The 12,186-nt window shown below is 40.6% G+C and overlaps 1 protein-coding gene across 1 annotated transcript in view; it reads right to left on the reverse strand.

Moving 5' to 3' along the window:
• LOC122642783 (alpha-mannosidase I MNS4) overlaps positions 1-12,186 on the reverse strand; it is a 43,229-nt gene that overhangs the window by 18,727 nt on the left and 12,316 nt on the right. Inside the window, exons 4-8 of the mRNA XM_043836371.1 lie at positions 11,733-11,819; positions 5,638-5,728; positions 5,309-5,364; positions 4,230-4,302; positions 3,241-3,350 (exon numbers count right to left, since the gene is read on the reverse strand). Coding sequence (XP_043692306.1) covers positions 3,241-3,350; positions 4,230-4,302; positions 5,309-5,364; positions 5,638-5,728; positions 11,733-11,819 — 417 coding nt within the window. The remainder of the gene's footprint in view (positions 1-3,240; positions 3,351-4,229; positions 4,303-5,308; positions 5,365-5,637; positions 5,729-11,732; positions 11,820-12,186) is intronic.

The following is a 12,186-nucleotide window of genomic DNA, read 5'->3' on the forward strand; positions in this document are numbered from 1 at the left end:
TTTATCCTCCCTAAGCTGAAATTTGGTAATATCAGAAGGACAATCAAGCTGAAAGTTATCATAATAGTCAAGCTCTTGCCACAGGCTACGGAGTTCACAGTAGTATTCAGATAAAGTAAGTTCACCCTGTTTGGTTGTATGGATTTTTTGTTGAATATCATAAACTTGTGCGTCATTCCCTACCTGGGAATAGGTACCTTTAGTAGCTTTCCAAATTTTTGCCGCTGAATCAAGTAGTGTATAGCCACGGGCAATGGATGGAGTCATTGCACTGAGAAGAAAAGCCATAACAAGAGAGTTGCTGGAACTCCACTTGTCTTGTAATGTACCAGGTTCACTTGGTTTGACAATGGTACCATATATATATCCCTTATAGCCCCTTGAATCAATGGAAAGAAACATTTGTGTAGACCAAAGTAAATAATTAGTGCCATCGAGCTTTATCGGGCTGACTGGAAAAGAGGGATAATCATGATGGGTCCCTTGTGTAGAAGATTGGCCAGTGTTGGTGGTAGCAGTGGATGCAGCTGAATCAGGCATACTGATAGAACTTCAATAACCGAGAAGTGCAGGAAATTGCAGAATATTCTGCAATAGGTAAATAGGCAGCAGTTTTTCAAAATAAACTCTGCAGATTGTATAAATAAACTACTACAGTGTTGTCAAACAAAGAGAAGCTACAGATCTGTATACAGAAAAAAAATTTGCAGGTCTTCAAAAAAATACTGCACTCCTGCAAAAAATCTGCAGATCTTCAACAAAAAAGCTGCTGCAGGTCTTCAAAAAATTGCGGGTCTTCAATAAAAAACTGCTGAAGGTGTTTTAAAACAGCTACAGGTCTTCAAAAAAAAGAGGAAAGGAGCATAGTTGTCATGGCGTCCTGGCGCTGGGAGAGGTGGCATATCGAGCTACGCCATGGTGGATGTAAATATATCATTCGATATGGCTTCCATGGAAGCCATACCACGATATGTTGGCATATCGGTCGATATTTGTACATATAAAAGTTAGATTTAAATTTATTTTTTTTTAAACCATTTAATAGCTTAGATGCTTTGCTCCAAATCACACACACTGAAGAAAGACTATTGCTATCAAGCTTTAGTAAACAGGTTAGCCTATCATTTGATTTTTACTATTGCTTTCAATTATTTGACAGGTTAATCTATATTTTCAATTTTTCATACTTTCATATACACTAATGGATATTAGTTACACTTTCATGAATTAAACCATAGTGGCATAGTATATTAGTAGTAGTGTAGTACACTTTCATGTTGATTTTTGATGTTATAGGACATATATTATAGCATACTAAATGACATTAAAAATACAGAAAATAAAAAATTAAACATGGTCGACATGCTCGCCATGGCGGGCTACATGTCGATATATCGACGTGACACCCTTCCACCGACTTGGATCGCCGTGACGCCGTGACAACTATGGAAAGGAGTCTGCAGATCTTCGCACAATATGGATTTGCAGGTCTCGAAAAAAATTCTGCAGGTCTCGAGAAAAAAATTTTCAGGTCTTAAAACATCTGCAGGTCTTCTAAATAAAATTCTGCAGTGCTTCAGTCTTCAAACATGGAGAAAAAATACTGCAGGTCTTCGAGAGAAATAAATCTGCAGGTCTTTAATCTTCGAGAAAAAAAATCTACAGGTCTTCTAAAATAAAATCTGCAGTTCATCAATCTTCAAACATGGATCTCACTGTGCATGGAGATCATAAAATAGGATAAAGTAAAGGAGGTAAACTCTAGGGCAAGTACTAGATCATATTTAGATCACCTCAAAGTACTGCCCCCATGAAATAATGGAAACGAGAGAAGGGAAGAGAGAAGGAGGGTCTCGGTTGATTTAGGGTTTTAGGGTAATGGGTTAGTTGATCTAGGAGAGAACAATTGTGGAGGGAGACGACGGAGGAGAGCAAAGTTAATTTCTCAGATATCAAGTTTAGGCTCTGATACCATGTAGAAATAAGTGAATGGCTTGATTGATCAATGAGATCAGTCAAGCTCTCTATTTATAATAATAATAATAAAAGAGATTACAAAGGGAAACACTGTTCACGAGACTATTCACGTGAACAGTGTCATAGCCCAAATATAACTCTAATTCTAACTAGTTAAATAGAGCTAGAATAGAACTAGGAAAGGGAAAATAACTAAAATAGAAATAACACCCCATGGGTCGATCTTATATCATGGATCGACCCATGTCACACGTAATACCCAAATACCCATATTCCAACACATATCTCTATTGAAAATTCCTTATAGTAAAGAATTATGTTGAACTTCTAATGCTACAATAAGTAGACATGCGCTTAGTAAACCTCAAGTAAATCAAAGGGGTTGATTTGAGGACTTGAATTCATCTTCCAAAAGACTGAAACTGAATCATTCAGTGGGTCATATATACTATGATAACAATTTGGGAGATGAAATTAAACTTTTGAAAGGACCTCAGACACAATAGAGAGGCAAAAGCTCTAATGCTCCCAGAATAATCGTGAAACTGTTGATATGTCTACCATAAGAAAAATCTAAGATTTTTTTTATTAGCCTATCCAGCATCACGAGGTTTTGCATGATTTGAATTCAATCAAGCTGCTGTTCACCTTGCTTTAGAAATCTGATAGAAGACACCACCAACCCTTTAATATCACTGGCCTCTGCAAATACAAAGGGAAGGGTTCAACAAGGCCTCCCAGCCTCTGTATTCAATCTGACATAATATTATCCCAAACCAAAAAGCATGTTTTCTTTATGCAAAACAGAAACTCAGCTAACAGTGCTTCACACTTTTATTTAAGCAACATAAAAAATTAAACCCCCAAACTGAGAATTATTTAAATATCACCATCTACAAAGTAAAACAAAGCCTTTTTCCACGAAAAACTTAAAAATATCATAAGTGTCGTAGAAAAAAATTACACAACATAGTTGTATGGCAGTTTCATTGACCATCATAATCAATCAATAGTAATATAATGATCATCAGTAATCAAGTTCTGAATGAAACCTTATGCCAGAAAATAAAAAGTGACATCTTGAAAAAAGGGTCTATAGTGGAAACTATGAGATATCACATTAGAAATCCTGCATCAAAGCAACACATAATTTCATATTGACATGAAACTGCCCTGAGCTGCACACATTTGAATCACAGAAGCAAGGAATTACACAAGAATCACGTGTCTCTCTGACAGAGTGATTTTGTAGGGTAAATTTACCTTTTGAGTCCATTCACCTGTAAAAACATTGATATGAGCACCGACTAGGTTGAGTTTAGAACGGCGTGCCCAAATTCCACGAACTGCATTTTTTGTAACTTGCTCAAAAACTGCATAATCATGGAAGTGGCCATCTTCATTGTCAGAATTTATTTCAACCATAGAAGTAAGAAAACTTTATTTCTTCAGCAAGTGGGACTGCTAAGCAAGTTTTTGAGAAACCAAGTGGAACAAGGTTTCAGAGTGAAAATTGAGAAAAATCAAAAGATCTCAATTGGTCCTTTAAAAATCGCAAATGGTCCAAGAAACAACTAAGAAACAGATCCGAGAGATAACTTTAATATGTGGGGAAATTTCGGTATCAGTCAGATAAATCCCTTTTAAACTCAATAAGATAACCCAGCATGATAAATTAGGATGTCAAGTGGAGATTTATGAAATTCAAAAATAGAAACCCAGTTTGGATAATAAATGGGCACTGGATGAGTTTGCCCGGATTTCCCAATCAATTTGGTGTTAGTAAGCCTGACCTAGAGCAGGTAAGGGTAGGCATCAGTTTTCCGGGCTTGACATTGTATAAAGGTCAAGGTTTTACAGTAGGAATAAAAAAATTAGAATTGTAAGCTAGGCCTTTGGAGATGAATAAAGAAACAAAATGAAAAACTCAAGATCCCATTAATGTTCAATCCATCCCCCCTGGTTTAGAACAACCACACACCCCCCCCCCCCCAAAAAAAAAAAAAAAACAAACAAACAAAAAGTGAGATCCCATCCCTAACTTACAATCCTACATATAAGTACTTCCATTTTAGACCAAAAAGTAGTTTCCATAATAAATATAAAAAAATTACATAATAGCAGGGCATAAAAATATATGCTCCAGTGTCCTAGATCTGGAAAAATTAAAATTTTCAAGACTGGACTACAATTGGAATTCAGAAGAAATTAAAGTGAGCATATTTCATAGACAAAATAAACAGTGCCAATACCTGGATTATTTGTTAAACGGCTCAGCACCCCAAATTCTAAAGTTAAAGTGCCACCACCAGCTGTCGATGTTATCTGATCAGAAAATCGGAACTTGAGGATTTTCTACTAAATAACACTGTGACAAGAAACTAAGAAAGGAAGTAGATGGTTCTAAAGTAAACTCCAAAGTAGTTAATTAAGTATTCAACATAAATCCCAAACATTTGGTGGACGCTCTGACTAGCCCAGCAAGGAAAGTAAACATCAAATCTGAAAGTAGTTAATATTTTCTTATTGATTCAGCAACATAACCATACCAAGAACAAGCAGCTAGTATAGGTCTGGAGAAATCACAATATTTATTTATTTTTGGTAAATAACCAAAAGAAACTTATAGAAGAAAAAAAATCCTATACTGTAATCTTATCATAATAAACTATTCCAATAACTATTTCACCCCCATACTAATGTAGGGGCTAATTTGGAGCTATCATTAATCATTATTGATGCTTCTGCATCAGGAATGGATTCTGAGATAATCAATCCAGTATCATGGTAAACAGTACACCATCATCTCAATTAGTCTAGAATGCAACTTGAGCATGGACATGTGGGTACATGTGAGTGAAACATGTAGTTAAAGATCATATGTGTGCGTGCGCGCACGTGCGTGACATAGAATAGAGGCTTACTCTGCACCTATAGTTTACTCTGCCTCTTATGCATCTTCTGTCTCATCTCTTGGTTTCAGTGAGCCAGGGAGCAAGAGTTCTCCCCGAAAGTAGCTCTGACGGAGGGAAGTGGGCTATTTCGACTTATTTATTTCTTATTTTACATGAAATTATGTAAATAATATATAATGGAGTTACCAGGGCAAATACATGTTTTTCTTTTAGTATTTCTGGGATCAGGTCTTATACTAGGGCCTAGGGGGTCTGGGAGTAGTATTATTTACGAATCCCATTTTTTCTGCATTTTCATTGGGATTGGTTCTTGTTTGTATATCCTTATTCTATATATAATTGAACTACCAATCCTTGGGCTCATGTGTGTGTGTGAGGGGGGTGGGGGAGCAGCAGAAAATACAGAGAGATCTTGCCTTGCTTTCATTTTCATCAACTCCATGCAGTAGATTGACAGATCCAAATGGAATACCTGCAAAACATCATCAATTAAAAGTTATCACAAGTTTTAAACAGGAAATATCCAGGCATATACACTTCTATAGCAGTATTTTGTAAGTTGTGATCTGACAATCTACAGAAATATCATGGTAAATCGAATCAAATTACTAAAAGCTGTATAGGTTTGAACGAAAAATACAATGATCTTAACAGTTTATTATAATTCAACAAAATTCAGTTCATTAAAAATGGAGGATTCAATTAGGGTTATCAATCTAGCTTTGTTGAAATAAGAGAATAATACCAGTAGGAGTGTCAAATGCAGGTAACAGCCTACGGGCTAGATCCTCAGATAAGTGAAGTAATTGATTTTCATAGGATGGAATTCTCATGCCCTGAACCAAAAGATCCAAATGAGTACTATGGAAACTGAAGGAACAGCAGTTAGCAATATAACATAATGGGAATGTAGGTATATGATATTTAATAACAGAGAGAGAGGTACAGAAGATCAAAAAAACTTTTCTAAGATGTATCATATATTAGTAAAAGAAAAGATATAGATGGTATTCCAGTTGAGATTGGAAGTCTAATTGAGCTTTCTTTTTCACTCTTTTTCTTACGTCCTTTTTCAGGATTCCACTCTTTTAAATTACTGCTTGAGCGTTCTTGCAGGAGTGTATTACTTTTTCTTTTTATTTTGCTTGTAGTACAACAACTATTTATAATGCAAGTCATAAGCACTCATGCCCTTGCCACCACTTTGATTCAAGCCCTTTTCAGCATAATTCTTGTCCTTCAGCAGCATCAACTTGCACCATCCACAGTATCACTCCTTACTCATGCGTTTACTGGTCTTTGAAGCACGTGGAAAAACCACATCAATCAACTTTTCCCTCAACTTCTCACCTTTTGGTGCTAGTGCTACTCCTACATTTCCTCAAATGTGTTCCATTTCCTTTTTCCTTTTTCCTTTTCATGCCATTCATTAATCTCAACATTATTTTATGTATTAGTAGCTCCTTTATTGCACAACATTTAGCTCCACAAAAAGCATGGTTGGTCTAATAGCTGTCAAATAAACAATAGGGAAAAGTTTTCACACAATGCCCGTGTCGATGGAATCCGCAAGGCAAGACACAAAAATGGTGTGGCCTTCTCAAAAACCCCTTATTTTACGATTAGTAATGGAGGCCCTCCATTCGCTCGAATTAGTACTCAGGTTCGGAGGGAACCCTCTCTCTTTTCACCCACTCGGTTATAATCATAATTTAATGAACTGGACAAAACCGGTCGTTGACCAGACGGAACCAGAACAACCTCCTCTTTTTTTGGTTTGGTGCAGCAATCCAAACCAGGCGGCTTTTTTTTTTTTTTTTTTTTGGGGGGGGGGGGGGGGAGAGAACCACATGTTTCAGGCTACAAGCCTTTCTGCTATAAAAATGAATACTGCATTGTATGCATGCGGGCTTGAACTCATGACCAACCTGAATACAATGTGCACTTCCTAGTCCAAGGCCTTTCTGACCATTGCCCTTGTCTTATCTCCCTCCAGCCTTACTCATCTTTTGGCCCCAAACCTTTCAAGTTCTTTGATATGTGGACCTCCCATCCCCTCTACCCGGCCACCATCAAGAAAGCTTGGCATATCCCGGTCTCTTCTCCCTCTCTTCTCGTGGTAACCCTGGCTCGCAAACTTCGGAATACCAAATCTGTTCTCCGAAGGTGAAACCTCTCCACCTTTGGCAACATCCCCTCCAGGCTGTCTTCCTGCCGCTCTGATCTCTCTCAGGTCCAATTCAAGCTTCAGTCCGACCCTCTTAATCCGACGTTAGCTGCTGACGAGAAGCGCCTCGCCGAAGAGCTTTCCTCCCTCTCCCTCTCCGAGGAAAGCTTTCTTCGCCAGAAATCCCATTCCAAATGGTTGGAGCTTGGTGACTCGAACTTTGCCTATTTCCACCGCTCCATTAAAGCTAGGCACAACTCCAATTCCATCATCCTCCTTCTGGCTTCTGATGGGTCCTCCCTCTCCTCTCCCTCTGAAATCAAAGAGGCTGCCTCCTCTTACTTCTCCACCCTTTCCAATCCCTCTCTCCCCCCCCCCCTTCCCCTATTCCCCCAGCTCTCATTGATAACTTCATTCCCCCCTCCCTCTCCCACTCTCTCATCGCCATCCCCACTGATGACGAGATCTCCCAGGCTATCCTTTCCCATAAGTCCAATAAGGCTCCGGGTCCTGATGGCTTCGGTATGGACTTCTTCCTCAGTTGCTGGGACTCTACTAGAGGAGAGATCATCAAAGCCATCTGCAATTTCTTCTTCAACCGGGTCAGCTAGCCCAGATCAATCAAACCTTCATCTGCCTCATCCCTAAAAAGGAAGGGGCCTCTTCCCTAGCTGATTTTCGGCCAATCTCCCTCTGCAATCTCATTTACAAGTTCATTGCCAAAATTCTTGCCGACCGGATCAAGGCGGTCATCCCCTCCCTCGTAAGTCCCAACCAGTCGGCCTTCATCGCCGGCCGGAGCATTGCGGACAATATCATCCTCTGCTCTGAGATCGTCAGAGGCTTCGACCGCAAATCGCATTCCCCGGCTGCTCTCTTAAAAATCGATCTCCACAAAGTTTTTGATTCCATCCACTAGGATTTCATCTGTGATGTGCTCTCCCTCATGGGCTTCCCTCCAGTTTCCATTCGCTGGATTTATGCCTGTATCTCCACCCCTTCCTTCTCAGTCTTGGTTAATGGCTCCACCGCTGGCTTTTTCAGCTCCAAAGTTGGAATTCGCCAGGGTTGCCCCCTTTCCTCTTTTCCTTTGCCCTAGAAGTCCTATCCAGGAGCCTCCAAACCAAAACCGACCACCTCATCTACCCCCTTCCTAAATGCAAGCAGATCAATCTCTCCCATCTGGCCTTTGCTGATGACTTGATGATCTTCTCTAAAGCTTCCCACTCCTCCATCTCTGCCATCATGGACTCCCTTCATCTATTTGAGTCTCTCTCTGGCCTCAGGGCCAATCTCCTTAAATCCAAAATTTTTCTCTCTGGTATCTTGGACTCCGCCTCTTGACAGGATTCTCCTTAGGGACTCTTCCTGTCACCTACCTTGGTCTCCCCCTGATCCCAACTAGGCTCTCCACCCACCACTGCACTCCCATGCTTGACAACATTCGGAAGCGTCTCTAGCTCTGGAAAGGCAAGCTCCTGTCTTATGCTGGCAGACTTGAATGTATCCATTCGGTTCTCCAAGCAACCTACATCTACTGGACTGGTATCTTCTACATCCCTAATTCCACCATCCAGTCCATTGAGCGCCTCTTCTGCGCCTTCCTTTGGAAGGGTTGCGACACTTCGAGATTTCTCCACCCTGTTAGTTGGAAATCCATCTGCCTCCCTAAATCTGAGGGTGGCCTGGGTATCCGACGTATCCGCGACTCCAACAGAGCGGGCATTCTTAAACTCATTTGGAGAATCTCTTCTCGCCAGGATTCTATTTGGGTCTCTTGGGGCCACTCTCACCTTCTTAAATCAGACTCCATCTGGACTGTTCCTATCCATGCCAATTCCTCTTGGATTTGGCGCAAGATCCTCTCCCTCCGCCCTCTGGCCCTCCGCGGTATCTCCTCTTCCATTTCTGACGGCTCCTCCACCTCTCTGGTTGGATCTTTGGCACCCTTTAGGAATTCTCTATAATTTGCTGGGCCCCAGGGCCATCCATTACTCTGGCCTCCCCAAGGCTGCCACTGTCTCCTCCCTCATTTCCTCGGGCTCTTGGTCCCCTAACCCTTCCCTCAACCCTGCCATCTCCACTCTTGTATGGGCTACCCTCCCCCCGTTGCCTCAATATCCCCCCAATTGAGCGGATAAGGTCACCTGGCTCCCCTCCCCCAACAGCACCTTCTCTTCCTCCTCTGCCTGGAACCTTTCCAGGGACCCGTGCCCCTCTGTCCCCTGGCATAAGTTAACCTGGTTTAAAGGCCACATCCCCCGTCATAGCCTAACTGTTTGGAGAGCCCTAAGACTTTGCTTGCCCACCCAAGCCTTTCTGATCCACCGCAATATCCCAGCTCCCCCCTCTTGCAACCTTTGCTGGATAGGCCGTGAAGATATCCCCCATCTCTTCTTTGACTGCACCTTTACCTCCACCATTTGGCATAAGGCCTTATCCTCCATCTGGCAGCGTAGCAGAAGGATCAAAAGCTTTGATCGCGAATGGCAATGGTTGATTAACTCCTTTTCTGGGAACTCCATATGTGACACAATTGGGAAGCTAGTCTTTAATGCCGCCATTCATCATATTTGGATGGAAAGGAACCTCAGGAGATGGACTTCCAACTCTAGATCGTTTGATGTGATTTGGAAAGCCATCTCCTTTGATGTGTCCTCCAAGCTCAGTAGTATCCGCCAGAGGCACTGCCAGGACAGCCATAGAAATAGGCACATTTTGACTTTTTGGGGCCTTGATTCTGCCCTTTTGCGGTCCTCCTCTGCGTAGGCTGGTAGACCGCCCCCCCCCCCCCTTCTCTTTTCTCTTTTCCTCTTCCTCCCCCCCCCCCCTCTCTTTCTTTTCCTCTTCTCTTTCTTGTACATTGATTCTTTGGTTTGCTCTTCCCTGCCCCCTCTTGGGGTTCGGTAATATAATCATTTACCAAAAATGTGCACAAACTGCACCAGGAACTGACTAACTGCTTGATCCTTTCCCTTTTTTGACCTATTTTCCCCAATTTTCTATTTTTTTTATTAAACCACAGTTTGGGGGGGGGGGGGTTGGGGTTTAGGGAATTTATGTGACTTCCACTCTGGTTCATTAGGCTGAACCACCACCCCCTTCAACTATCTTATCAAGTTCCTCTCCATATATTATTTCTATATTTTTACTTATCTTAAAACCTTTTGATTCTAAATCTTCCATAAATCTATAGGCATTTCCCCACTCTCTAGTCTTGTCAATAAAAATCACATTATCAGCAAAAAACATAAATTAGTTCAGAAGGATACAAAAAGAGAGATGTCAATACCAATGGGAGGAATCTAGAAATGGAAAAGGCTGTGAAGATTACAGGTGGAAGGCCTACATGTGACTTGCCATGGTCTCCCCAATGAAATAAGAGATGAGATAAGAGAAACTTGGTAGGCACTCCTAATGTCAAGAGTGATTTATCCACTCATAACGAACGAATCTAATTGATCCAGATACGTTTCAAACCTATCATCGAAGGAAGAAGGGAACCAGGCCATAAGTAGCCCATGGTTCCCCCTTTTGGAACCTTACGGTTCAACTGACCATAGTGTTGGGCCAGACCATTGGTCTGGCATTTTCTGGTCAATCAAACCAGAATCTAGGGTTTTTTTTTTTTTGTCATGTCTTTTTTAATTAATTAGTTGAGTTAATTCATTTAGAGTGGAACTCACTCCACTTTATCCGTGTATTTTTTTAAAATTTTTTTTAATTTCCTTATGGGTTACTCAACCCAACCATAAGTTGTAAGAGCCTAAGAGCTCCCCCCATAATTTATGGTGAATGAAATTTGAGCTTTGCTTCTATGGCGCTGTGAGAAACCGAGCTACTGTGGGAGACAGCAGCAACCTCAGTGGAATTCTGAGGGTGATCGGGTGGGAGATCTGATCTCCTTTCCCTTCCCTTATTCCTCTTCTATTACCCTGTGATACCAAGTACAGCTACTGATGTCAATTTCTTTTCTTTTCTTTGCGATTCAATCACCATCTACCTGCTCAATATGAAGCTGAACTCATTACATTCTGGAATTTTTTAAAACCATATTTGGCAGTGTTTAGTGGCTGGTGGCATCCCTGTTTTTTGGGTGTTTTGGCTGCAAGTTGATTCCATCATCTAAGGGAATCTAACCCTTAGATTAGGCTGATACCTGGAGGTGTTATTCACCCTTCCAGCGAGGTTGTTTGACCAAGGTTTGGTCTACATCCGAGCTACTGATTTGCTGTTCTCATTGCTATTTCTGAGATCCTTCCACAGTTTACAATCTGACTGTTGGATCATCACCATATTTTAGACTTATTTGATACTCTTATAATATCTGAATCGACCTGAATTTCATCAACATCCATTGGTTAGATCGTGAGATATCATTTGTCTTTGAATTCTGGTTGTTTGTGATAGCTTGTGATCCTACCTTTGGCGTTTAGACTCCATTAATTACCCCATAATCACCCTCCCTAATCCAAGAAAATGAGAAATTATCCAAGAACAATGAAAGATAAGATACCAACATGGCTCTTTACTCTTTCTGAGAAACATAACAATACAGTAAACATAGGGATTTAATTATGATGATCTCATCAAGTAAAAACAAAAGGGGGGGGGGGAATATGACAATGAAATTCAAAAAGCTTCATTATTACATGTACATGATAGAAACATACCGTAGCATAATCACTTGCAATCAGATGAGCAGAAAGTAGACCTCCAAGGATTCGGATTGAGGTTTCAAAGACAGAAACTGTTTTGTTCTGCATGTGCAGTAGAACATAATCCTAAGTTTAAAACAGCACCATAGAGTGATCCAAACAACATCTAGTCGATTACATTGAATGTTTTTATGGCTAATACACATAACACAGGCAGTATTACAAACTCCAACAACAAAGGAGGAATTCCACGGAAGTTTAGTCCGGACACTTCATGCATAAACTAAGATTAAGGTTTCCTTCAGATATTTCCTTGAAATAGTTAAAACTTTGAAGGACAGGAGCTAAATCAAAACACAGTGAGAGTGCAAATCTAACATTCATTCTTGTAATAGTAGAATAGGTTTATAAACTGCAAAACCATATGTATGGCATGTATGTATAGGTAATGCAGACCAGTCCAAAAATT

Source organism: Telopea speciosissima, chromosome 10 (assembly GCF_018873765.1).
Source record: "Telopea speciosissima isolate NSW1024214 ecotype Mountain lineage chromosome 10, Tspe_v1, whole genome shotgun sequence".
Taxonomy (NCBI): domain Eukaryota; kingdom Viridiplantae; phylum Streptophyta; class Magnoliopsida; order Proteales; family Proteaceae; genus Telopea; species Telopea speciosissima.